The sequence below is a fragment of the Gymnoscopelus microlampas genome (assembly GCF_963454915.1).
Source record: "Gymnoscopelus microlampas genome assembly, chromosome: 8".
Lineage (NCBI taxonomy): Eukaryota > Metazoa > Chordata > Actinopteri > Myctophiformes > Myctophidae > Gymnoscopelus > Gymnoscopelus microlampas.
The window spans coordinates 52,024,760-52,051,920 of record NC_139945.1 but is presented as its reverse complement, the minus strand read 5'-3'; the positions used below and the strand labels follow the sequence as shown (position 1 = coordinate 52,051,920).

The window sequence follows — 27,161 nt, the reverse complement described above, 5'->3', positions numbered from 1 at the left end:
GTGCAAAACACATTTTTGAACAGTACTCCTACAAATTTTGGCCAAAAATCCCCCAAATCGGTACACAGTATCTCTATAGTCATTAAAAGAAACGGCTCATTTCAGATTTTTCATATTCCATCCTGATTGGCAAAAATTGTCTTTCAAAGTTTGCAGGAGAACTCTGTTTCAAACAAAATGCCTCAAATCATGAACACAGCATGCAATTTCCGTGAAATTTTGCACACACATTCCCATTAGGCCGAGGAAGAAATGCCATTTGAAAATGTTCAAATCAGCCTCATGGTGGCGCTGTAACAGGCCGATTCGTGTTTTTACCTATAACTGCGCCGATCAGTGTAAAACTTTGTATGCACACTCTCTAGAGGCCAAGGACAAACCTTTGCCCTGCATTTTTCACATTTGCCTTTTATAGCGCCACCAGGAGGCAGACTTATGTAAAAGACATTTTTTGATATTAAGCCTTCATATTTGATCCAAATTTCACGCAAATCGGTACACATGATCTCTATAGTCATATGATCAAGACGGATCTGTTTGATTTTTCATATGCCATCCTGATTGGCTAACATTGACATGTAATGTTTGCAGGAGTGGCCCGCTTTGAACAAAATGCCGCAAGTCATGAATGCAGCGTCCGATTACGGTGAAACTTTGAACGCACATTCACACTATGTTGAGGAACAAATGCCACCCTTTTAACATTGGCTTGTTATAGCGCCACCAGCAGGTCAAATTTAGCAAAACACATTTTTAGAACAAAATGCCTCAAATCATGCATGCAGTGTCCGATTGCCGTGCACGGCCTAGGAATAAATGGCATCCTTTTCACATTGGCCTATTATAGCGCCACCAGGAGGCCATAATAACCTACCTGACCTGGCGGAGACTTGTGCTCCGAGGAGCACTTTTTCTAGTTTTACATTACTCCTACAGATTTTATCCAAACGTCACGCAAATCGGTACACAGTATCTCTATAGTCATGTGATCAACACGGATCTGTCCGATTTCCCATATTCCATCCTCATTGGCTAAGGTTCGATTCCAAAATTTGCAGGATTGGTCCGTTTTGAACAAAATGCCTCAAATCATGAACGCAGCTTGAGATTTCCGTGAAATTTCACAAACACATTCCCACTAGGCCGAGGAAGAAATGCCCCCCTTTTTCACATTGCCCTGTTATAGCGCCACCAGCAGGTCTAATTTAGCAAAACACATTTTTGGAACAAAATGCCTCAAATCATGACTGCAGTGTCCGATTGCCGTGAACGACCTAAGAATAAATGGCACCCTTTTCACATTGGCCTATTATAGCTCCACCAGGAGGCCACAATAACGTACCTGACCTGGCGGAGACCTGTGCTCCGAGGAGCACTTTCTCTAGTTTTACTTTACTTCTTATTTGTTGGTGGAGAGTCATTTAGACCTATATACTGTATAAATACCATACAAATATTTGCGAATACTTCTGTGTGCAAGAATTCATTCATTTTTAGACTGATCTGACTCCATAGATTTATCCTGTGCACACAAATCAGTAGTCTCCAATCACTCAGTGGTCACACCCAGCTGAGTCTAATTGATTGACTCAGGTCAGGTGTGACAGTTTATATCAGCCATCACCTCCACCACATACATCTTGTTGCTACACTGTGTGTGGGTCTAGCAGTATCTCAGTCTGTCTGTCCCCTTCAGTCATGTCTCTCTGTAGGGTTCAGACATGGACATGGATTCTGTCTGCCTGTTTAACCTGGATTTGTATCAGTGAAGCAGCAGTAGCAAGACCGTAAGTCTAGCTCCATAGAAGCTCACAGATTTAAAACAATAACTGGATTTGATGCCTGCTGGCCTGCTATGTTGGCTATTTTGTTCATGGAACAGTATATTTTTATATTTTAGGCTTTTAGCCAGTGGTGGAAAAAGCACTCACATTTCTTAATTAAGTACAATTAATTAAGTTACAAAGTCCGGAATTCAACATTATGAGTAAAAGTAAAAATGTATTTGTATCGAAATGTATGCAGTTTTCAAATGCATGAAATGTTTTAAAGTCTTTTGAAAATGGCAGATCTACAAGCTCACAATGTAGCGATGCAAGGCATTGTGAGCTTAGATCGGCCGAAATATAGGGCTGAAGAGGTTAATGTAGGCCTGTTTTGTAGTAGTAATCTAACTCCGCAAAGTAACTAAAGCTGTCTAATTGTAGTGGAGTAAAAGTATAATATTTGCATCTGAGATGTAGTGGAGTAGAAGTAAAAGTACTGAAAATTGGAAATACTTCAGTAAAGTAAAAAATACCTTAAAATTGTACTTGAAGGGGAGGACCACTCATTTTCAACATGTATTAAAGACAGTTCAATGTTGAAAATGAGTGGTCTTCCCCTTTTTAAGTACAGTACTTGTAACTGGTAGGGTAAAAGGTAGGGTAAGTGATATGTTTTGGTTTAAAAAAAAGTTTTTTGTTAATGTTAAAGCACTATACTCTGTGTGTATATGTATAAACATTTTCATGATTTTATAGGCAATACATGGTGGCCATTCCTGCAGTAATCGAGGCGGGCTCTGAGACTAAGTTCTGCGTGGATTTGCGGCAGCCTGAGCCCAATGAAAATCTGACCATGACCATCGATCTAGTTTCCCCTTACATGAACAGAACTATCCTCCAGAAGACTTCAGACGAACCATTCCACCAATGTGGACTATTCAAGGTCAAAAGTTGATATCACTTAATTTTGTTAAATTCCCATTTAAACAGCACAAATCTTCAAACTGGTACTGCTTATTGGTTAAGTTTGATTGTAGCCTTGGATCATGACTATCATAGATGTACTGTATTTTATCGATTCTGACTTTAAATGTAAAAATCGATCAAATACATTTATGGTAGTCTTGATCCAAGGCTAGTTTGATTGGGTAATTGGTGTGGTTCAATATTGGATTTTGCACCATAAAGCTCTGATGGCTTCTAAAAGACATTTGCGGTGTCAATCTTATCTTTAATGGTAACTTCCTATATCCCATACAGGCTCCAGCAGTGGAGAATCAACTGGTGCTAAGTCTTGAGGTGGTGGTGCAAGGTCAAACATTCCTATCTAGAGAAGTCAGGAAAATCATGTTCAAATCCTACAAACCCATGACATTCATCCAAACTGATAAACCAATCTACCTCCCTGGACAAACGGGTAACACTCTCAATAATCTGAAATTTGGCACAATTAAAACATTTTGTTAAAGAAGTGTTTCATAAACAACTTGTAAATTGGAAAGGAATGACAGCAGTCAATTCCATTTAGCATTTATCCATGTTATTCATTCCTATCGATTCCTTTGTCTTAGATGATTTATCTAATGTCATTTATTGCAGTGAAATACAGAATCTTTACCATGGACACCAAGTTCACACCTATCATTGAGTTGGTGAGTGGTAGCTATTTAAATCACATCCACAGTATGAGCGTCACAGAAGATGTAGGCTATTATAGGCTATGTATACATTTTTTAAGTAGACAAATATATTCGAAAGAAAATGTATAGGAAAACTAGGAAAGGGTGCTCCTCAGAGCACAGGTATTCTGTCCGATCAGTGAGATGGCTGCTCACAGACGGCAGATAGGATGATAGATGGACTGACTTACAGGGGAAAAAATATAATCGACCTCGAATAGTCAGTCTGCTATTAATAGCTAATATGAATATACTGTAGTCGCCACACATCTACATTTATATATTCATATTATGTTCAGAGTGCTTTGTTTGATAATGAGGCTGATACAGATGATAGTTTCCTGTTTAACGGGTCATTTTCTTTTTTTCTATCTTGCAGTACAACATTGTGGAGATTGAGGTAAGACTCACTGTATTTCATTTTTTTCATAAAAATGTGTTGTGTACTGGTAAAGCTTATCTGTAGTTGTATGTTGTGAGGTGATTTGGTTGTCCATTGCCTCTTCTCTCCACAATTCATGTTTGATCAGGATGCTTATGGTAACCGAATTGGACAGTATGTGAACCATACATTTAATGGGACAATACTGGAGCTTTCTTACATATTGAACCATGAGGCCCACGAAGGAACCTACAAAGTTATTGTTCATGTTGATGACAGGGAAATAGATCCTCATCATTTCAAGGTGGAGAAATACGGTAAGGGAGGTTGCATGCTCATTTGGAAGAAGTATTTTTCCATAATGTTGAGCAAAATGTAAGCCTACGATTATTATGTTTTGAACAATGCGCAGGAAGACTATGTATTTCAAGAATCCACTTTTCTATATGATGAAAGACATCTCACCCAACATCTAAACATTCTTAAGCATATAAACTGCTCAAAAGAAGTTCGGAAACTAAACTTCGGTCAATTATATCTCCCCTTTAATAATACCAATTGGTGTTGTGTTTTATATAATTTTTATCGTTGATTGGTCGCCTTTACAACGAGGTACAGCTTGTAAGGATCGGGCATTCGTGGAATGAGCAACACAGCTTAACGTGTGGGTAGCACCAAAAAAAGCCAAAATCACCCAATATGCTTCTGTTGGTAATCGCTCTTGTTTTGAGCAACCTGCCAGCACACACCTGCTGAGAGGTGTGTGTGTGTGTGTGTGTGTGTGTGTGTGTGTGTGTGTGTGTGTGCCAGTAGTCCCAGGTGTGTGACTGCCTCACAGGTGAGTGACTGGCACCTGAACATGGGTTCTGCAACTTTGTTGAGTTTGTGTATGCTCCAAGCAGCAACACTGCCCCCATGGAAAGATGCCACGTTAATCAACGATGAAAATGATACCTATTATTAAAGGGGAGACATAGTTGACTGAAGTTAAGTTTCTGAACTTCTTTTGAGCAGTTTATGTGAACATTTCTTTATTTTGTCTTGTGGGTCATGACGATTAACAACAATTGTAATTTGTCCCCAGTTTTGCCAAGATTTGATGTCAAACTAGAAGCACATGACAAGATGTGCATTGAACAAGAAGAATTTACTGCTGAAGTTTGTGCAACGTAAGTTTGATGCATCAACTTCTCTTGGCTTATGTTCCTGTGGACTATTTGTCGAGACATTTAAACATTGTGCTTTCCCACAGAAAAGAAACATGTCTTATGCTTTAAACATTATAATTTACATCAAACATTATACTTTCCCGCATGGAAAAAACACCTCATATGCTTTGAAATATACAAAATGGACAAAAAAGAAATAAGAATATTTGGGGGAACATATATTTTGCAGTTGAAATGCATATATTCTTTAACCTGACTCCACCAGATGGAAGAAGCTTGTGAACCTGTGAAGTAAATACCGCCCCCATCTGGTGGAGTCAGGTTATATATTCTTGTCTGCTAGACTGGTATGGGTGACTACTACCTTAAGAGATAACGTACGTTTTTACTCTCGCTTCATCAGGTACACCTATGGACAGCCTGTGCCTGGTAAGGTAGAAGTGGAGCTCTGCCGACCACTTAGACGATATATGTACCCAATTAGGCCTGGATCTCCAGAGGGTGTCCCTGACATCACACCCTGTCATAAAGAGAGTAAACAGGTGACATGATCAACTATTCCATCTCCTTTAGTGCAGTGAAAATAAGTGGAACGTTTTGCAACGGAAGTACTAGAGTAAAGGCCATGGGGTCACATTGTTTCAAGTTCTCAGTTGCCACGACTAATTTAAGTCATTTGGATTACATGGAAGTCGGCATGTCTTCTATGGAAGCATGTTACGCCCCAAAGATTTTAATTGTGTAGATGGCATATTTTCACTTATTAGTATTTCAAGTAGTCAAACTAGCAATAGTAAACCCTGACTGGTGGAAAAATGGCATCAAAAGTGATCAAGAAAGTCAATCAAAGAACAAGAGTTTTTTTTTTGCTGTATTTCCTCATGTGTGCTCTCACAACTCTATCTGGAGCCCTCATTCAATGCTTGTACCTCTTGATTCTCCTCAATGTCACTAAAAACTAAGCTTCAGACCTCCCAAAACAAACTGACACGACTACTTCTCGGCCTTAAGCCCAAGACCCACATAATTCCAACACACTTTGCTGGTTGGGGATGGCTCAGGGTAGAAGACGGGGCTAAGCAAATATCAATGAGATTGGTATTTAATATGGCCAAAGAGACAGTGCCCTCAATACCCATACCTGTCTAACTACTTCTCCAAAGTTATTGAAAGCCACAACACTAGAGTGAGTAACCATGATCTGGTACCACCCAAATGTATACATGGGAAAATTATCATTCTACTACTCTGCCACCAAAATGTGGAATGCCCTGACACCATCCATTAAAGTATGTGTAACACTGGTTTCTTTCTAAATTGGCCTGAAAAAAACATTTATCAGGAGACTAAGGGGAGGTAAATGTAATTTTCCCATCTTTTTTGTACGAATAGTGTAAAGTAAAATCAATAATGATCTTGGATATTTCATAAAAGCAACGGTTAAACTATCTGCAATTCAACCGTTTGGCTGTATGGCTACCACAACATCATCATTTTACATATTGTGCTAATTGTCTATGAACACTGTTTCACAAATCGCAGATTAGGTCATGGCCAACAAAAAGTTTCAGTTTGATTTTATGTTTCTTTAATCCATGAGGGTATATTGAGATGCACATCAAGTATGCCTAAATACCCTCATAAAGTTTCATGGCAATCTTCCCATTAGCTTCTGAGGTATCTGGTGTGCAAGAGGAAGGGAAGAATCTCCGCACACACAAATTTATAAAATTCTCTGTGCACAGAAAACTAATGTTCTGTATTTTTTCTTTGTTGTACAGACTAACGAGAGAGGCTGTGCCACTTTCACTTTCAAAATGTCAACTTTCATCACACCTGCCCAAAAGTTTCTCGATGATGAATTGCACCTCAATGCTAAAGTACAGGAAGATGGAACAGGCAAGTCTTCACACTGTTGGAACAGTTTAAAGCAAAAATGAAGCAATGAGCTCAGTAGCTCATCAATGTCATGAAATGTTTATAACACTGAAATGACACAGAGGGGTTTTCTCCACAGGTATTACACAGCCACAAAGGAAAGTGATCTCTCTCTCTTACGTTATTGGAACACTTTCCTTTATTGAAACGCCCAAGGTGTATGAGGACCAATCAGTGATTGAAGGAGAAGTAAGTCCAAATATATGGTTTTACACCTATTGCTTCAGTACAGTTCTACACATTTAACACTGGCCATATGCACTCCGTCTGTATAATGTTATTTTGTATTTCCAACAGGTCAAAGCACTTTACTTGAATAACACACCCATTCCTGACATGTTGGTGTACTTGTTTGAGGGTAAAATACGGTCAGAAGCGCGTAACATATTGAACCTCACAACTGACAGCGACGGTGAGGCCCGTTTCTCATTCAACACGGCAAACTCTGGAAAGGACATCTTACTCACAGTAAGTCAGACATGGGTAACTCCAGAATATAGGGAACGAGGGTTCATGTGGCTAAAAATGGCTCAAGCATGATTGATAGATTTATAAGTCCCATATGGACTTACAGGACACTTTCACATTTCATTTGACATAGACAATGAACCGACAATTCACAAATGAATAACCAACTAAAACACTGAAGCTTTTGTTTTTTTATCCTATATTAAATTCACCTAGTGGTTGGACTTCGGGGTTATCTCAAAGGGGCGGAGTTTGGGTGTTATCGTTTCCGTCTTATTCTTTGTGTGATTCTGTTTCTGCTACGTTGTATTTATGTTCTAGCAGACCACGTGTCCAATTTCATACACATTAGTCTAAAAATCAATCATGCCTGTAGCCTTTGGATTGTGTACTTTTAATCGTTCAGTATACTTGTATTCCCCCTTTGGCCCATATTTTGGCTCAATTTCTCACTACTCTATTCTTCATCTACTTTCCACCACACTGGATTACGGCACTTTGCTGCCTCCCACAGGTCGGGAGTATAACGCAGTTTGTATTATCTTCTCGTGTAAATACATTTTGCTCAGTAGTGCACCACTCCATCGGAAATGGACATCATCTGCCTTTTCAGAGAGATCGTACAGATCACGATACAGCGACTGTATGTGTCTTGCTTCGAGACACGGGTGTTATTTTCGGCGATTCAGCGACTGTGTCTCGCTTCGAGTCACAGGAACACACGTGTGGTATTTTCGGCGAATTACTTTTCGTGTGTGGGTTACTTCATTGCGCGTGTTTGTGATCGCGCATAAAATATTCACATGCACGGCCAGTCTGACAGTGTGTCCTCTGTTGTTGCATCGTCATTAAATATGTAGCCATGTGCATGACCACAGTAATTGTAATAATAGTATATAGCCTATATTGTAGTCTACTAGATGTGAGGGCCAGGCAGTATATTAAATACCCCCAACTAAAATAACCAAGCTTTTAGTTTAACCCCCCCCCCCTTTTTTTCCTCTGATCAAGGCTAGTGCTACACCAGTGTTGGAGTACCATATATACAGAACGCCACACTATGAGGAAGGGGAACATCAACTGTCCCTGGTTCAAGAAGCCACAGTTGACACCAAGACAGTGAGCTCACTGGAGGTGAAGAAGACTGAGAACCCATTGCACTGCCATGGAGAAAACATCACCGTCCACTACACTGTAGTTGGAGAGACTCCAGGCCCCGTGGACCTGATGTACCTGGTGAGTAGTATACACGGTACCACACATTGCTTGGCTCATGGGCACTCCAATGAACTCAATAGGAAGTTTAATGGAAACACTTGACACCTGCATGTGTTTGCACCTGCACGGTTTCAATCAGTCAGTTAACTGACTCGGAAAAGGGTATGCCACCTTTAGGCAAACCTGGGACTACAGTGTCTGCGGGTGAGAAACCAGCAGCAGAGGCCATTCTCTGTTGTCTGCGGGTGAGAAAACAGCAGCAGGGGGCATTCTCTGTTGTCTGCGGGTGAGAAAACAGCAGCAGAGGGCATTCTCTGTTGTCTGCGGGTGAGAAAACGGCAACAGAGGGCATTCTCTGTTGTCTGCGGGTGAGAAAACCAGCAACAGAGGGCATTCTCTGTTGTCTGTGGGTGAGAAACTAGCAACAGAGGGCATTCTCTGTTGTCTGCGGGTGAGAAACTAGCAACAGAGGGCATTCTCTGTTGTCTGCGGGTGAGAAACCAGCAACAGAGGGCATTCTCTGTTGTCTGTGGGTGAGAAACCAGCAACAGAGGGCATTCTCTGGTGCATTCTCTGGTGCACTAACGCCTATAAAGTCTGCAGCATACTCCAAATGAAGCCGGACCTTTTTCGACTTTGGCAAGGCTTGCCGAACCAAGTCCTTGAAGGACAAAACGGTTCTACCCATTACGGCTCAGCTCTAAATTCTGAAGGGTAGACCCCTCCCAATCAGTAGTCTGGCTAGGAACACCGTGGGTCGCTCAAGCAGGAAGGATTGTGTACAGTGCTGGAATGGTGGTTTTACCAACTAGATCTCCATATGTTTGCTTAATCACCCTCCAATGTGCTTTGGCAAATTTCTCAGGTTTTGCCATTTCTTGCGACAGGTTGTGTTTATGGTCCAAGAGATTGTTCTCTTCTTGCATAATTAAGCTTTGGGCAGAATGCGAAAACAAATCATGCGACCCTTAAAATTCTGACCAATCATACTTGATGTTCGGGTAGTGTAGAAAATCTTCGAGGTGCAAGAACTGCGAACAGAACTTTGGCAAGGCACTACTGAAGTTCTTATATCATGTTGTTCTCCAAAAAGAATGCTGCACCACATACAGGTTGGTCAGGGTGCCTGTTCAGCAGAGTGAAATTAAGAGGGAGCATGTTCCTCTGCATGCGTTAACGTCCTCAATGAAACTCCTCACGGTTGGGTGTAAAACGGTGGTCATGTGTATCAGTGGTTGGCCACACCCTCGCAATAGTAGAGATATTCCAATTCAGTACTTTTCCATTAACTTACTAAATGATGTTCAGTTAACTCGTTTAACTGGGAGCTGTTTTTAATTTGTGATAATTGCGAATGCAGCGGAAGGAGGCGCGCCTCCACAAGTGGAGCTTACTATGAAATCGTGCTCGGGTTGTGTGTGTGCGTCTGTGTGTGTGCACTGTGTGCACTGCTTGTGTGCAGCCAAGTAAATGTCCAATATAGACGTACCATACATTAAATGAAAGGTCTTTGAAAACTGCACACACCTGTCAAGGTTGCGTTTAAGCCCGCCCTTTCCCCCGGAAGCCACGCCCCGGAGAAGGCTCCTAAAAACTCCCCTTTGAAACGCCATAAATGAAAAGTGCCCGAATCGCTCCGAAACTTTTTCTACCCCCCTAAGTGGGGGTCTACGAACAAATACTTCGGGCTCGGATTTTGGCTCCGCCCCCGGAAGTGGGTGAAACAGGCACTTCAAACACTTTGTTGAATTGTTCAAAAACATTCACATTTTCTTTTGTGAATTTGTATTTTTCTAAGATGCTCCTTTTAAAGCAGCATTTCTTTGTATTTAAAAAAAAATGTATTGGTTACTTTTTTTTTTTTTGCGTTCGTTCGCGTGTCTTACTTGTTATGTTATATATTTTCTTTATCTATGAAATGTGTCCATCTTTAAAATGTTATATGGAATAGACTGGACGCATTCATGACATCAGCATAGTACCAATATATCATTTTCTCCATTTTGTCTCTAGATTTTATCCAGAGCAGCTATTTGCGACCAAGGACTAGTAAAGGTTGAAGTGCTGAATTCTACGAAAGGTATCGAAAGACAACGGCAATTATGTCCAGTGTAAAGCTTCCTGTGTTTCATTTAAAATTAAACAATACATAAGAAAATGTAGGTGTTTTTATAAACAACCTGAAGTTTAACATGCTTTTTATTGCTGTTGACATTTTCGCAAAGCACACCTTCAAAAAAGAATTCTGGTTATTAAAATCCCCAAAATAAGCATAAATGCATAAGCTGCAGTAATCTACATTAATCGATTAAGTGTCTATATTGTAGCTACAGTTTACCACCAATTTACTTACCTGCTGTGTGTTTCCAGTTACAGAGGGTGAGATCTCCTTCAAGTTGGAGGTCACCCCAGAGATGGCGCCATTGCTTCAGGTGCTTGTGTACACCATCCTCCCCAGTGAGACGGTCATTGCTCACAGCGCAGACTTCACCACAGAGAAATGCTTCCGTAATAAGGTCAGTTAAAGTCTGACACATACAAGCCATTTTAGAAATGTGCAGCAAATTGACAAACGCAATCAATTTCTGGAAACGAACGCAGCAAATTGCAACAAATGCATTACGTTCAGAAAAGTGCAGCAATTTCAGAACACAAATTGAGAAAAACTGCAAAAGGGCAGAATTGAGGTAGCCTGGTAAACCCTCCCTCCGGAAATCTCATTTCCATTTGATTTCAGGAGTGAGTCTGGCATGAACGCCCATTCTGCAATATTGGCTGTGTACGCCAAACGGACGAGCCTGTCAGCGTCGTCGCACATCGTTCTGTGATTGACACAACAGTTGGCCAATCAGGTGGCGAGTTCGAGTGAGCCCGAATGGCGCCGAGTGCAGCCTGAATACAGCCGACAAAACACGAACGGCAGCCATCTTTTATGTCCTATTTTCTCTGCTGTTTTTTTAACTTCAAAAAGCTCTCAAACTTCTATTTTGAGGCATATAAGATATCGTTTGGATAGAATTTAGTTGTTAAACTTCATATATGTGGTCAATTAATCATGACAGAATCTATTTAAAAATACAAATTCAGAGAACCGGCCGGGGCGGGCAGTGACACACATATATCCGAATAAGGCAACCTATTTTGGGCATGGCCGTCTCAAAAGTCCCGTTGCGTCACATAGTCTGGAGGTGGTAAAAATGAACTGCTGATTGGCTGAAGGGGAAAAACGATCATTGGCTGAAGGGGTTGTCAGTCAACGGTATTACTCCCGCCCAACTCCAGCCAATATTGCAGCATGGGCGATCAGGCCAGAATCACTCCTGAAATCAAATCGAAATGAGATTTCCGGAGGGAGGGTTTACCAGGCTGGAATTGAGGTACAACACAATGGGAAGTTGTCCTTTATTAAAAACAAAAGACACAAAAAAATGTTTTAGGCCTCACGCAACGTCAATGTTGGGCAACGGTTTCTGTTGCATGTGACTTCAAGAGGCCAATGCTGGCCCTGGGTAATAAAGCCTGAACACACTGAATTATGTGTCTGCACAATAACTTTGGCAAGCTGTCTGCTTGTACTGCTGTATATAGATATATGTATATCGTATATAGGTATTTTTACATATACAGTATATAGATGGATGTATTTTGTATAGGTGTGTGTGTGTATATGTGCATTACACATCCCATCCCAGTATATTTGTTCTCTTTAGTGCCAATGTTCATGTGATCTCAAGGGATCACAGGAACATGGTCTGACATGGTCTAGTCACTGTGGAGGATGAGGGGTCAGAAGAAGGGTAAGATGTGAGTGAGGCTATAGTAAGTCTTTACAGGTATCATGGTCATAGCCCGGAAGCCAAGGTGATGTTTTGTTTACATGTCAGGTGTCTCTGGAGTTCTGTCCATACACGGCGATCCCCGGAGAGAAGAATATACTGCATGTGTCAGCCATGCCAGGCTCGCTGTGTGGTGTCAGTGCCATCGACCAGAGTGTTCGCATCAAGGAGCCAGGAAAGCAGCTGGATGCAGACAAGGTAAGACTTTCCTCTTGCCTGGCATCCTCATCACTTATGGCTTTTATTTGTTTATGATACAGTACCTCATTTTATATACTGAAACTTCCATGGCGGTTGTATCTAGTATGATCTTCTTCATTTATACTTTCCAGAAACATCCACATCCAATTACAAGTTTAGCCATCAGTCAGTGCATAGACTGTCTGTGTTTACAGTAGAGGGTAGCACAGGTCTGCCCGGAACCGGGTCGGGTCCAAATCTTGACTTGTCCATTGGGCACGGGTCAGATCAGTTTCAATTGCCACGGGTGTCAGTCAGTCCGTCTGAAATGATAGACCTGACGACCAGCTTTTATAATTTTTTAAATGCATTTAATTATATTAAACTCTTTAACCTTCGTCATTTTAAGATGAGACATATGCGTTGCACTCAAATCCACAGAGCTGCACTCCTGTCTCATCTTAGCTGTCTGTGACTGAGACCTCCACTCTGGAGCCTCTGCTGGGGCACTCACGTCTATAGTCTCAAATTTACGGTACCTCACCTTCACCTGTGGCATTGAGTCTCAATGCCACAGTGAAATGAGCATACCGTAAATGAGCATCGGTTTCAGTACGGGTCTAGTCTAGAGACCCGTCAGGGTCCAGTTTTCCTCTGTCCTGCTTTTTTGGTCTGAACCACATTATCCACGGGTCCGTTTTCGGACCGGGTACGATTTTCTTTTGTTCACCCGTGCTACCCTGTAGTTTACAGTAGGGGCAGAAATCGCTAGCTTCAAAGGGCTACAATTCAGCGCTACGATGCGATTATTTTGCGATGCATTGCGCTTAATTTACTTCCATTTTCTTTTATTGATAATACAAACAAATGGAAGAGATGTGTCACTATCAACTGGAAGGTTATATTTGCCAACATCAACAATTGCAGAAAACAAGTCCTTTTTTGTAAAATAATACTCAATTATAACAAAGGCTTCTCTATATTCTGATAAACAACCAAAATCTGGCTGACCAGCAGGTAATAATTTTGAGTTTGACACAACCTCCTTTTCTTTGAACAGATATTTGACCGGTTGCCACTCAAGAAGGCACACTGTAGTCCTTATGAACTTGAAGATGCTGTACATGTACAATGTTTGCCTGTGAGACAAAAAAGACGGACCTACTTTGGACGTGATGAAAGAAAGGATGCTTACACAGTGTTTAAGGTATCTCTATGCAATAACTTCATGTAAAGTTTTCAAAATATGACATACGCCAAGGATAGATCTTTTTCAATTGCAAATATGGAATGTATTCCAATTTACTCAGGTATTTATTATGTTTTATCTAGGACCTGGGACTGAAGATGGCAACAAATTTGGCTATCAAAGCACCTTCCTGCGTCCTGTACAGGGGAAGAGAGTACTACAACCAAAGATTCCAACCACGTAAATGTAACAAGCATGAATTCAGCTGATTTCATGGAGCACCACTCATGGAGTCTACATGATTGCATGTGGAGGGTCTCCAAGCAGACACATGGCCCAACTAACTCCAAACTTTCCACAAATATTTCTCAATATTCTGCCTGTGACCATACCTGCTTCCCATACCGTTACTGTACTTGCAGGATGTACAATTAATATCAAAGGCATTATGCCCCAATACTTATGCAAATCACTTCGGCAGCTCGCAATTTACTTCCGGATGGTTCTTTTAACAGCCAATCATCATCATCATCCTCTGCGACAAAAACTGAGCACCTTCGTTGCCACATCCTTGAAACGGGCAAGAAACAAGCGCTGCCATGGTCTATGCAAACGAGCCCCAAAAGCGTGCCCAAATAAGCCCAAAATCGCTTATACAAAAGGCAGACCTGGCAACGCAGGCAGCGCCAATCATGTTCGAGAGATCTACAAGCTACAGTATGGGGCAGAGACGCTATTTGCCACACACATACGTATCTTAGCAACAACGAAATCGCTAACTCTCATTGGTCGTGTCATGCTGAGGGCAGTTTCCAGACAGCAGCATCCAATACTTGCTCAGACACACAGCTCGCTGCCGACATAACAGTCAGACGCAGTAATGTCAGGGCTCCGTGATAGTTGGGCGAGCTGAGCTGGACAGCACAATCACCGTCATTTCTCTGATAAATCGCCCTGTCATTCATATTGTCAAGACTTATAGGTCACTGCAGCATACTAATGTAATGAATGTTTATGTCCACTACTGTGATAGCGTTCGTTGTATTTCTAATTTTCTATGATTAGTGCCCAGGGGTGCTTAACATGAGCCGTTAGCATGCGGCTAACGCTAACACACTTTTACGAACCTCTAGTTGTCTGAATTCATGAATATAGTGTTGTTTGTTCCAGTGTATCACGCGGCTATGTCGGCTGGTCCAATGCCGAGGTTTTCTGGGCTAGCTGGTCCAATTCCACCTCCCATACAGACGATCCGCTCCTTCTTCCCAGAGACATGGATATGGGACCTGGTGGAGGTTGGGTGAGTGCACAGAGCTACAACATGAACATTACACATCCCATTATTCTAAGTTAAAAGAAGGTCAATCTACTGTACATCAATTTGTTGAATTTGAGTGGTTCAAGACACTTCGAAGCTGTATTTATCAGGTTGGTATGTATGAATTACCACAGCAGACGGTGGATGATAGTGTCTGCTGTGGTATGTTTTCGGTTGAAGGCATCTCATAAGCCACACAAAACTGAAGGTTACTTGTGTAATCATGTAATCAGAACTTATTCTCATTAGCCAGCATGTACATGATGTTCAGTAGTTTAATATTTGCCTGTCTGTCCATCCTTCCTTTCAGGGATTCAGGAATAAAGGACGTGTCCCTCACTGTCCCAGACACCATCACCACATGGGAGACGGAGGCTTTCTGCTTGTCCTCAAGCGGCTTCGGTCTTGCTCCTCCCAAGAGGCTCAAAGTCTTCCAGCCCTTCTTCCTGGAGCTCAGCCTGCCTTACTCCATCGTCAGGGGAGAGAGATTTGTACTGAAGGCTACGGTCTTCAACTACCAGTCCAGCTGCATCATGGTACTGTATACACACTTTTGAGAATACAAAGCGTGGCCACAGATGTTTTTACAATAGAAACTTTTTCCATCAGGTGTATGTGACTCCCAGCTCTTCTTCAGATTACACTCTCATACCCATCCCTGATGAAGAGTACTCCTCCTGTGTCTGTGCCAACGGACGCAAGACCTCCCACTGGATTATGGATGCCTCTGTCTTCGGTGAGACCTGAACTCTACCTTGAGTACCACAGTTTAGAATATCAAACCATGCAATAAAATCATACCTAGACTCATTTCAAACCATGCAATAAAATCGTACCTAGACTCATGGAAATGCCTTTGGCTTCCATATGGGACAAGCTTTAACACATAATCAAACCCCACATGAGACACGAATGGCAGCTTCCAGTCTATTTTCAAGTACATTTTCTAATCTGCATGTCATCAGAGATGGTTGAAATGGCTTTACTCATTTATGTTTCCAGGTGTTGTTAATGTGACACTGAGTGCTGAGGCAGTGGCGTCCTATGCATTGTGTGACAATGAGACAGTCAGTGTACCAGAGAGGGGTCGTATTGATGTCGTCACACGCTCTCTGATAATCAAGGTAGGATATGAGATTTTAAACCTACGATGAGTTTTGTCTGTCTCCCTCTAACGGAGAGAAGTTGTAATAGTTATATGATTTTAAACCCGCAATCCATACAACTATTTCTATTACAAGAGTAATACAGATGGTGTGAATCTAGTGTCATCTGGGTTAGGGTGTATGTATTTGGTAATGAAGTAAAAGGTCATGTCATGTGATTTTCAGTGCAGGTACAGTATGCTTATATTCTGTCCAGGTTCACTTGTTTCTGCCTGTTTGGACAGCTGCCACTAAAAGCATACTGTATTTCCATGTTGGATTTACATTTTACTCAAACAATTGAGAACAATTATTATTCTCAAACAATTCAATGTATGTTAAGCATAATATTTGGCCAATTCATGGATTGAATTAATTGTCTGCCTTTCTCCCTTTTCAGCCAGAAGGAACAGAAGTGAGTAAGACCTACAACTGGTTGCTGTGTCCTGAAGGTAAGTGTACCTGGAGGCCTGGCAGAAATAACACAGGGGTGGATGGTTTCAGGCAAAGAATTAAAAAAAAAGTAAAATCACTCTTGATGTTGGTCTTTAGTTTGTTTTTCTAATGTACTTTGTTCCTCTTGAATATAGTGACACCATGGAGTTTTTATAGGCCTAGTTGACATAACATATATATGCTATTTAGTGGAGTCACAAATGGAGGTTCCGTGACCATCCTTTGGCAAGGATGGTTTGACGATTGATTTGACCTCTATGGACCCTTTAAAAAAGATTTAGCCCCCAGGTCCCTCCCAAAAATCCCGGCATTTTTTGCTAGACCGGCGCCATCTCTAAAAATTAACTTTTGATCTGGATGACCTAGAATCATGTATGAAGGCACTTTTCCATACAAGTCAACCATGAGGATTCCAAATCTGACACAATTTTAATTATAAGACCTCGTTTTGACTCCGAAATTCAAGATGGCCGACATCCAGTAGAGTAAAAACTTATACCCAGGGGGCAAAGGGGGGTATGCTGCATTTGCCCTGCCATAAAAGGTTGGCCACCAGAAATAATATCTATGACCCAGTAGGATCACAACCTATATGGACAACAAGGTCACCTTGCTGCTGGAAATCCAATATGGCCGCCTCAATATTATCAGAAAATAGCTTTGGCAATAACTTTTGAACCAGATGGGCTAGAAATAAAAACTTGGTGTCTATTTCATGGTTTCAGAGCATGAGAAACTCAATGGAATACTTATCATTATGATTGGGTGTGTCTGGACCTTTCATTTGCATATTTCCAAGATGGACGCCACGCGAAAATGAGTTTTACTATGACTTTTACAGTGACAGCTGACTGTTATGGCAAAAAGTCTGCTTTTTAAGTAATATGAACACATTTGGTAAGTTTGAGCTTTAATTTATATGTTGTCAATATGGCAGACCCACACCATGAGTCTGGTCAGAGTCATGTAATCCGGGATGCAGAGATGGTAGTCAAGGCAGCAGTGGGGACATAGATTGGTGAAGCAATCGGAGGACGCGCCTGCTCCGGGCGCCTGGGTTTGGATCCGCCCTTCGAGACCATGGATTGCTCTCGTTCTCTCAGTCTACTGTCCAGTGAACAGAAGAAGACAAGCATAATGAAGCTTAACACTTTCTACACTCAAAACACAAAATCTAAAAAATCTAAGGGGAAAACCTCAGCACCTGGCAAGAGCAATGAAATCACTGCCCTCCTGCGCATGACCCAAATCATAGCCAGTGGTGGAGAACTCAACCTTGTTGACTTTATAGGCAACCACGAGTGCAGTGACTTTCCCTCTTCCAGGAAGATGGCAGGATGAGAACAGGTACCAAGGCAAGCCTTGTTAAGGTCCTGAAAGAGGAGACCAAAGTTGCATGCATCCCTGACCTGCCTACAGAAGACATAAAAACAGCAGTAGTTATTGATGCCATGTATGCCATGCGCCATTGGTCGTTCCTGAAAGGTGAAGCATTTGGAACAATCGCTGAACGATACCAACGTCTGCTGTTGAATGATGTGCCTGCTGGCACAGAGATCATTCACTTCTGTTTTGACCGGTACAGTGGACCTAGTCTTAAGACAGCTGAGCAAGAACACAGATATGCTTGACCAAAACCTACCAAAGAATATGAAGTTAGTATGCATTACACAGCTCCAGATCCTCAGGAGTTTTTTGCTGTGTCAGCTAACAAGGCAAACCTATTGAGTTTCCTCTGTGACGAATGGTGTGAAAATGAGAAACTTAAGTCAGCCCTTGGTCCAACACATCTTTACCTGGGTGGGGGGTTTAAAGAAGAGACAAGGAGTGTGGTGATCAAGGAGGGGTCTATTGAAGATGTCCCTGCACTAGAATCCACACAACAGGAGGCTGATACAAGAATAATACTCCACACCCTGTACAGTGTCCAGAATGACAAAGTTGACAGAGTTGTCATCCATGCCAATGACACAGACATCATCATCATGTGCCTTTACTATGCAGCAACCCATCTCAGATGCCTTCCAGAGCTGTGGGTGAGAACAGAGCAAAATTCATACCTTCCTATCCATCAAATGGTATCAGCACTGGGGCTCGCACAGTGTCGTGCCCTGCCCTTTATCCATAGTTTAAGTGGCAGAGATACTGTACCACCAGCTATCCCTTCTTCACTGGGAAGAAGGCATGGTTCAAGGCCATCATGCGTCTGGATCTCTGCACTTGAGGAGTTTGGTGAAAACTCTTATGATTCCCTCTCAGATGACGTCCATCAATAAGGCACGAGACCTCACAATTGATGTATATACATCCAAAGCGGACCACCAGGAGGATTTTGACCTGAGTAAGCTTAGAGTGTACAAGTTCCTCAATAATAGATCAACCCTCTTAAAGCTGCTGCCCCCGACAGAGAATGCCTTTGACCTGCACCTGAGAAGAGCTGTTCTAGCAACCATAATAGATAAATGTGCACATATCGCCAAGCCGGATATTCCTTCTTTCACAGAGTATGGATGGTCTCTCAGTGCTAGCAATGCAGTCCCCCTTGCAACTACCGAGCCAGCCTGACCTGTGTCAATGAACAAGGCAATATCATGCAGCTGTATCAAAGGCTGCCAGAAAAACTGTTCCCGTGCAAAGAAGGCAATTCCATGCTACTTAGGATGCCGTTGCCAGGGACTAGAGACATGATGCAGCAAGATCAGTGCAACACATGACAACAGTGACAGTGAATAGCATTGTACCATAGTATCATTGGCTTTAGAAGCAGGCAAGACAGCACCATAGAGGTCAAAATGAAACTTTTGTAGGCAACCTCAACTCCGCCTTTACTCTATTTGTCACTAAGTACTCTATCTTTTGTTATGTTACTTGAATGCATACCACTATGTTAATTTGTATAGCCCTAAAGTTGAAGTTTTTGGCAAGTCTTGGAGTGTTTGTGTCTGTTTATATTGTATTTAGTTTATTAAAATGATACATAAGATGCATTGTGGGCTTTTTCTCCGATTTTTCTCTGCAATCATCCCCACAACTATAGATCTATAAATCAATAAATCTGAGGGAAAATGTAATACCATACATTATTTATGACTGCAGCCATATTGACAACATATAAATTAAAGCTCAAACTGACCAAATCTGTTCATATTGCTTAAAAAGCAGACTTTTTGCCATAACAGCCAGCTGTCACTGTAAAAGTCATAGTAAAACTCATTTTCGCGTGGCGTCCATCTTGGAAATATGCAAATGAAAGGTCCAGACACACCCAATCATAAAGATAAGTATTCCATTGAGTTTCTCATGCTCTGAAACCATGAAATAGACACCACGTTTTTATTTCTAGCCCATCTGGTTCAAAAGTTATTGCCAAAGCTATTTTCTGATAATATTGAGGCGGCCATATTGGATTTCCAGCAGCAAGGTGACCTTGTTGTCCATATAGGTTGTGGTCCTACTGGGTCATAGATATTATTTCTGGTGGCCAACCTTTTATGGCAGGGCAAATGCAGCATACCCCCCTTTGCCCCCTGGGTATAAGTTTTTACTCTACTGGATGTCGGCCATCTTGAATTTCGGAGTCAAAACGAGGTCTTACAATTAAAATTGTGTCAGATTTGGAATCCTCATGGTTGACTTGTATGGAAAAGTGCCTTCATACATGATTCTAGGTCATCCAGATCAAAAGTTAATTTTTAGAGATGGCGCCGGGCGCCATTTTGAATTTGGCTGTCTAGCAAAAAATGCCGGGATTTTTGGGAGGGACCTGGGGGCTAAATCTTTTTTAAAGGGTCCATAGAGGTCAAATCAATCGTCAAACCATCCTTGCCAAAGGATGGTCACGGAACCTCCATTTGTGACTCCACTAATTGTAATTGGATCTTCAGTTAACCACTTAAACCCTGGTATCCCAGAATTCCATTTTTGGGCATGTCATTAGAGGCCAAATTAAATTCTTGCAGTTGCATCTCGCAACACGTTGTGCTGTGAGCTGTTTGGTTCTTTTGTGTGTGGTTCAGTGGTTGACACAAGGACCTAATATTGTTATTCCCGTCTCCTAACCTAACCATGTTCCCAGAGTTTGTGACTGAGGTGATTGTTTTTCTCTGTCTAGGAGAGACTTTGACAGAGGACATCCAGTTACAACTCCCTGATAATGTGATTAATGGATCTGCCCGTTCTTCTGTATCTGTCCTGGGTAAAGATACCTGTAGTTTGCTCTTTTATTTCAAGGTTTTTTGTTTAATACCAACATAGTAATCATCTAAACATTTGTATTACTCATCGACCATTGATTCTTAAACAAGCCCATTTATGGCTCTTTGCAACTGCAAAGTGTAAACCAGACCCTTCCCTTCATAACCTGACATTCCCTTCATTACCTTATTTTCCGGAACGTATGAAATTCTGTTATCTTGTTTCCATTAGAACCAGCTAGAGCCGCCCCTGAACGGTGGTTATAATGGAATCGTTTTTTGTTTTTTTTGTTCACCATTTACACGGGTGCATGTATTTACACGGGTGTATGTTTTGATGGAATACTTAAACAAGATTATTAACAGTACAGGTAGTACAGTCACATACTGTACATCAACCTGCAGTCCCTACTTTAGGCGTGTAATTATAGGTAAACATAGGCGTGTAATTATAGGTAAACATTTTTTAATAACAACTAATACTATATGTACTTTAAGAAAATGTTTCACAACACATCGTCATGCAACCTGTTGAGCTTGTAGATCTACTATTTAAAAAAAAATAAAAAATGGGAATGTAAATTTTGTGTTTGGTTGGCAGGGTTTATCCTCCGGAAAGCATGAAGCTGCACAGAATATCTGGCAATACAGCCAGTAGTTTATGAGAGATTTTGTGGCAATACAGCCAGTAGTTTGAGATTTTGGGACAGATTGATAGGCCAACGTCGCCATCCTTGGAGCCCCTCTGCTAACAGTTTCAGTCTAATATCATGTCTCTTTGACAGGAGACATCCTGGGCCGTGCCATGAAGAACCTGGATGGACTGCTTAGGATGCCGTATGGATGTGGGGAACAGAATATGGCGCTCTTAGCTCCCAACATCTACATCCTGGAATACCTGAAGAACACAAACCAGCTGACACCGGCCATCAAGGAGAAGGCCATTGCCTTCCTGAGCAGCGGTGAGTCCAAGTGTCTGGATTGTCTTAATTCAAGTGCCAGCAATCGAGTGCATCACCCTCCAACACACCTGTACCTCACCCACAATGCTGTGTTCCTCTGTTTTTCATGACTTTATAATAATGAATAAATTAAATGCAGGCTACCAGAGGCAACTAAACTTCAAGCACAGGAATGGTGCCTACAGCACGTTTGGAACTGGACAAGAGAACACTTGGTGAGAATATCACTAAATGATTAAGATTGATTCAGTAAACATGCTAAATATATAGTATTTTTGTTATATAAATGTGAGACCTACAGTATAGTTTAGTTTGAGGTATGGGATATCCATGCAACCCTCAACTAATGGCTTGATGGCAAATGGGACTCTGTAAATATTGTTGTCCATCAGGTTGACTGCATTTGTCCTGAGATGTTTTGTCCAAGCAAAGTCTTTCTACGACTACATCGACCAGTGGAACATAGAACAAGCAAAGACCTGGCTGGAGAGTAAACAGAGACGTGATGGCTGTTTTGAACAATCTGGAAAACTCTTAAACAACAGAATGAAGGTATAGAGGATCAATTGGAATCTGGTACACACTCTGTAAAGAAGTGTATCATGTTAATGTTTCTAAAATATATTGATATTGATATATTGAGAAGATGTATGGGAGAATATCACATGTATCCTACTATAATTCTAGTAACCTCTGTCTGTAGTGGGAGTAGGTGAAGCTACCCGGTTCTCCTCAGTGGCTGGACCAATTGCTCTGATTTTGCACACAGCCATTGACCATTACCATCTGAACTTAACTGTGGAGCCCGTTTTTCAATTTCATCAAATCTCAGCTTCTTATTAGCGTTTATGTGTCAAACAATGTCGCCTCCCGGGTTGCCAGATCATGTGCGCATATCCCCCCACGGATGCGTCGACCGGGTATGGTCTAGTTTGTATAATTATTATTGTTCTCTCTGTAGGGTGGAGTGTCAGATGAAGTGACTCTCAGTGCTTACATCACTGTTTCATTCCTGGAGATGAATTTGTTGCCTTCATCAGTAAGTCCTTTTGTTGTTGTTTTTACAGCTGTTTTAGAAGATAATTCAGAGACTGTACAGTAGAGAGATGGGGAAACGCTAAGGAAGTGAGATCAGGTGACATGCAAGGCACATTCTAATATGGATTTGAACCCATGATGCCCCAAATACTGTAGTTCTGACACTGAAGAATAGACATTTTAAGCAGCATGAGATAACTGTAAATGATCCAACTGTTTTTGTATTCATTGTACATTTGACTAACATTATAAAGGAGAAATTGACCATCAATGTGAAGGAAATTGTCCTGAAAACTGTGAAGCGTATGTCTGATGCAATAATATAAGCTTCAGAGCTTGCTGCAGTGCTGCTATGGAGCACATTTACCTGGTGAAGGCTAGATTGTGTCACTTCTGGATGTAATGCCTGTTTGTGTCTCTCTGTAGGATCCTGTGGTGAAAAGTAGTCTGTCTTGTCTGAGGAAGGCCGTCGATGAGTCCATGAAGACCAACACGTACACTACAGCTCTGCTGGCCTACGTCTTCTCTCTGGCGGGAGACCAGGAGACAAGTGCGCTACTCCTAAAACACCTGGACCAGATTGCTGTGAAAGACGGTGAGATGGAAAGACAGATGGATATATTTAGATAACATAAAAGCAGATAAGATGGTAAAGATATGATCAAACTATTTACCGTACTTCACTTTATTAGCATAAAGCATTACTGCTGTGCTGTATTGCTACTGTGCATTTACGAGTAAAAGTTGATTTAATGAATGGTTGTTTTGTGTGTCTGGGTGGTTCCCCAGGAGGTTTCTTCCACTGGACTCAGACCTCGGACGACACATCGGCCTCTCTGTCCATAGAGATCAGCTCCTACGTGCTGCTGGCCAGTCTTACCAGCCCTGAACTTAGCGCTGCAGACCTGGGTTATTCTGCTCACATCGTGAGGTGGTTGACCCGCCAGCAGAACTCCTACGGTGGCTTCTCCTCCACACAGGTATACTGCTCAGCTTCTTGGAACCACACATATGCCCTTGCCTTTATGTAGACTTCCTCCTGTGCCTCCCCCTTTCCCTCTGTTCCGTTACCGTTTGTTAGTAAACACAGATGCTGCATTCAGATGGAGACAATATACGGTGGATTAAACTGTTGCATTCGAACAAGTTTCAAACATAGAAGTAGGCTGTGTGAACCGTGGGATTGATCTTACTGTGGTCAACTGTCTTTGAAGCTTTTCATAGTCTTTAGTAGTCCCAAGCTCTACAAGTCTGTCTGGTAATTCACATCAGATCATCACCAGACAGCACCGTTTATAGCTGGTCAACAAGCTCTGTACATGCAGACTGGTGTCAGAGGTGGTTTGTGTGTTTTGTAGGACACAGTAGTGGCTCTTCAGGCCCTGGCTCGCTACTCTACTCTGGTCTTCACACAAGAGGGCTCCAGCACTGTGACGGTCAAATCCTCCTGCGGCGAAGAAGAGATCTTCCATGTGGGTCAGAGCAACAGACTGCTTTACCAGGAGAGGGCGCTGGAGGATGTGATGGCAAAGTACAGCCTGGAGGTTAAGGGCACTGCATGCGTTTCAGTGCAGGTCAGCTCCTATCTGTCCTTTCCGTAACTAAAAATGGCTTCTACATGCCTTGGCTATTGACTCTTTAGAAATCGAATTCCACTTCTGTTTCCTCAGATGTCTCTTAACTACAACATCCCAACACCAGTTGAGGAAAGCAGTTTGAACATCACGGTCACACCTGAGGCCGACTGCAGCAGCAACTCTCTGAGGAAAATGACTCTGACACTACAAAGCCTGTAAGAATCACCTGTAGAGACAGAACCACAGCTATGTCAATAATACATTTACATTAAATGTACCTATTATTGACATGGCTGTGCAGCACATTTGAGTGTTGTGTACAACATTTTCATACAACACTCAATGTGCTGCACAGAAAAAAGAAATCCCCACTTTGAGAATATAAAGAATATAGCAATTTTGCCTATCTACAAGATTCCGCCAAAATATATGAATTAGAAATAATGTTTTAACATTTTATACCCTGTCAGATATACTGGAACTGAAACGACTACAAACATGGTGTTAGTTGATGTAACGATGCTTTCTGGATTCATCCCAGACCCAGAGTCTTTGAAAAGGGTGAGTTATTGTGAAAGGGGAAAAAGGTGCATTAGAGGGAACTTTAATTCCAATACAGAGTTAAAAGATGATAACCAGTTTAATATGGTGTATTCACAGCTGAAGCTGCAGATGGCTCGTCTAGAGCAAAAGGACGATCACGTCGTTATGTACTTAAAAGAGGTGAGAGACCAGTTGTTGTCCTGGTAAGATGGAAAACCAACATTGCTAGGGGGTAGGACTATTATAAAATGGAAAACCAACAGTCCTGGTAGGATGGAAAGACCAAGGACTAATTGGAACCACTGGCATAACAAGTAGTATGACAATATAGGGCACAGTAATGCATACAGTATGGTGAATAAATTAAGCATAAAGGAACAGTGAACATTTCTGCCAACAGTTAACAAAAGACATACCCGTCAACCACGTCTTAGAGCTCATACAGGAAGTCCAAGTTCAGAACCTTAAGCCAGCACTGGTCAAGATCTATGATTACTACCAGCCAGGTGAGTACATGTACAGTGTTAAACCTATGTCAGGCTTACTCAATGGAGTTTGTCATGCAAGCCTTTTGTTTGCTAAAATATGGAGTTTGTCACGCAAGCCTTTTGTTTAATTTCTGCATCCATTTTCTAACAAGGCTTGGTATCATTTTAGATTATTGTCTACGCCAGGCCGAAAGGCATGGCGATTGAGTAAGTACAAATTGCCTCAGATCATGAATGCATGTCTGATTGCCATGAAAGGTCTAAGAAGAAATGCCACCCTTTTCACATTGGCCTATTATAGCGCCACCAGGAGGCCACAATAACCTACCTGACCTGGCGGAGACCTGTGCTCCGAGGAGTACTTTTTCTAGTTCTACAATTATTCTGACCTTTTTCTAGTCATACAATTATTCTGACCTAGTGTCGTAGGCAAATTGATAAATGCAGTGCAGACTAAACATAAAAGCCAAGTGCATGAATTGTCTGTCAGTCTCTGTCAGCCCGATTTGACTCCCTTTACTTCCATTATGAATAACTAATAAAACATGTGAAAAGTTTGCAGGTACTATGTTGACTTACTGGCATCACAATAAATTTGGCACTGATTGGCAGCAGATTGCAAGATCAGCTCTGGGCAAACAGACCCTCTTATTGACTGCTAGCCTCCTAACCATGCTGTAGAAAATCGATGGTTTGATTAAAGTTGCATGCAGTAGTTGCATAGTTGCATGCAGTCTGTTATATCATGAGCATTGATCTAAAATGGTGATTAAGCTGTTGGTCGTTCTCCATGTTTGAGTTACAGCCCAATATCTGATTAACGGATACTGCCAATCCGAAAGGAGTGTTTATAATAGAGGACCCTTTTATTTCCTGTTGCTCCAAACGTGCTAATGGTTGTCTTGTTTTCACTCAGGTGACAACATGGAGACGGAATACAGCTATCCTTGTGATAATGACATGGCTGTGTGATGATGTCTCATAGCCAGCAGGTATTTACATCATCACCTTGTAAAGTGTATATTTTAAATTGATTTCTCATTGTTTGTGTTCTTTACAGTATGCGCAGAATGAGGATTTGAGGTAATTGAGATTTAGTACAGGTGTATCTAAAACTATCACTAGATGTCCCATGCCTATAAAGAAGTAATATTTGTGGAGATCTAATTTAAATACCGAATCGTTAAATACTGAGCAATCATTATCTATTAACTTTTCCATGTTCAGACAGTTGTTAAATCTTTGCTTAACCCTTTTTGAATAAATACAAGCACATGAATATTTTTAGAATTGCTCACAATGTTTAGATTTTATTTATTTCTCTTTACAGATGGAGTATTTGAAGAGAAACGTCGTCACAACTTATTCTTCAGCCTATGATTGAATGCAGTTCTTATGTATCATGGAAGATAATAAAGTTGTTCTTATCATGGACGGCAGTGAATGTGTGTTCTGTATGTGCATATACCTCACATTAAATGAAGTTGGTCTATGTAATGTATAATGTGTGGCATATACTGTACAGTAGTGATGGGAGGAATTGCAAACAGTTTTTCAAAATTGCTGTGACACATTTCTTCAAACCTTCACACATTTTCTCTAAACTTTATAAACAT

General features: G+C 41.5%; 1 protein-coding gene across 1 annotated transcript in view; it reads left to right on the top strand.

The window, feature by feature from the left end:
• LOC311050636 (alpha-2-macroglobulin-like) overlaps window positions 1-26,517 on the top strand; it is a gene marked incomplete at both ends in the record, with an annotated part of 29,655 nt that extends 3,138 nt beyond the window's left edge. Inside the window, 27 exons of the mRNA XM_084064722.1 lie at window positions 2,523-2,709; window positions 3,027-3,078; window positions 3,366-3,418; window positions 3,825-3,845; window positions 8,414-8,654; window positions 10,991-11,136; window positions 12,505-12,654; window positions 13,697-13,756; window positions 13,969-14,065; window positions 14,996-15,125; window positions 15,454-15,679; window positions 15,753-15,879; window positions 16,146-16,267; window positions 16,689-16,740; window positions 20,856-20,939; window positions 21,723-21,899; window positions 22,039-22,114; window positions 22,292-22,451; window positions 22,861-22,938; window positions 23,364-23,532; window positions 23,727-23,917; window positions 24,296-24,511; window positions 24,608-24,729; window positions 24,985-25,075; window positions 25,175-25,237; window positions 25,458-25,563; window positions 26,462-26,517. Coding sequence (XP_083920848.1) covers window positions 2,523-2,709; window positions 3,027-3,078; window positions 3,366-3,418; window positions 3,825-3,845; window positions 8,414-8,654; window positions 10,991-11,136; window positions 12,505-12,654; window positions 13,697-13,756; window positions 13,969-14,065; window positions 14,996-15,125; window positions 15,454-15,679; window positions 15,753-15,879; window positions 16,146-16,267; window positions 16,689-16,740; window positions 20,856-20,939; window positions 21,723-21,899; window positions 22,039-22,114; window positions 22,292-22,451; window positions 22,861-22,938; window positions 23,364-23,532; window positions 23,727-23,917; window positions 24,296-24,511; window positions 24,608-24,729; window positions 24,985-25,075; window positions 25,175-25,237; window positions 25,458-25,563; window positions 26,462-26,517 — 3,253 coding nt within the window. The remainder of the gene's footprint in view (window positions 1-2,522; window positions 2,710-3,026; window positions 3,079-3,365; window positions 3,419-3,824; window positions 3,846-8,413; window positions 8,655-10,990; window positions 11,137-12,504; window positions 12,655-13,696; window positions 13,757-13,968; window positions 14,066-14,995; window positions 15,126-15,453; window positions 15,680-15,752; window positions 15,880-16,145; window positions 16,268-16,688; window positions 16,741-20,855; window positions 20,940-21,722; window positions 21,900-22,038; window positions 22,115-22,291; window positions 22,452-22,860; window positions 22,939-23,363; window positions 23,533-23,726; window positions 23,918-24,295; window positions 24,512-24,607; window positions 24,730-24,984; window positions 25,076-25,174; window positions 25,238-25,457; window positions 25,564-26,461) is intronic.
• Window positions 26,518-27,161: the final 644 nt, after the last annotated feature.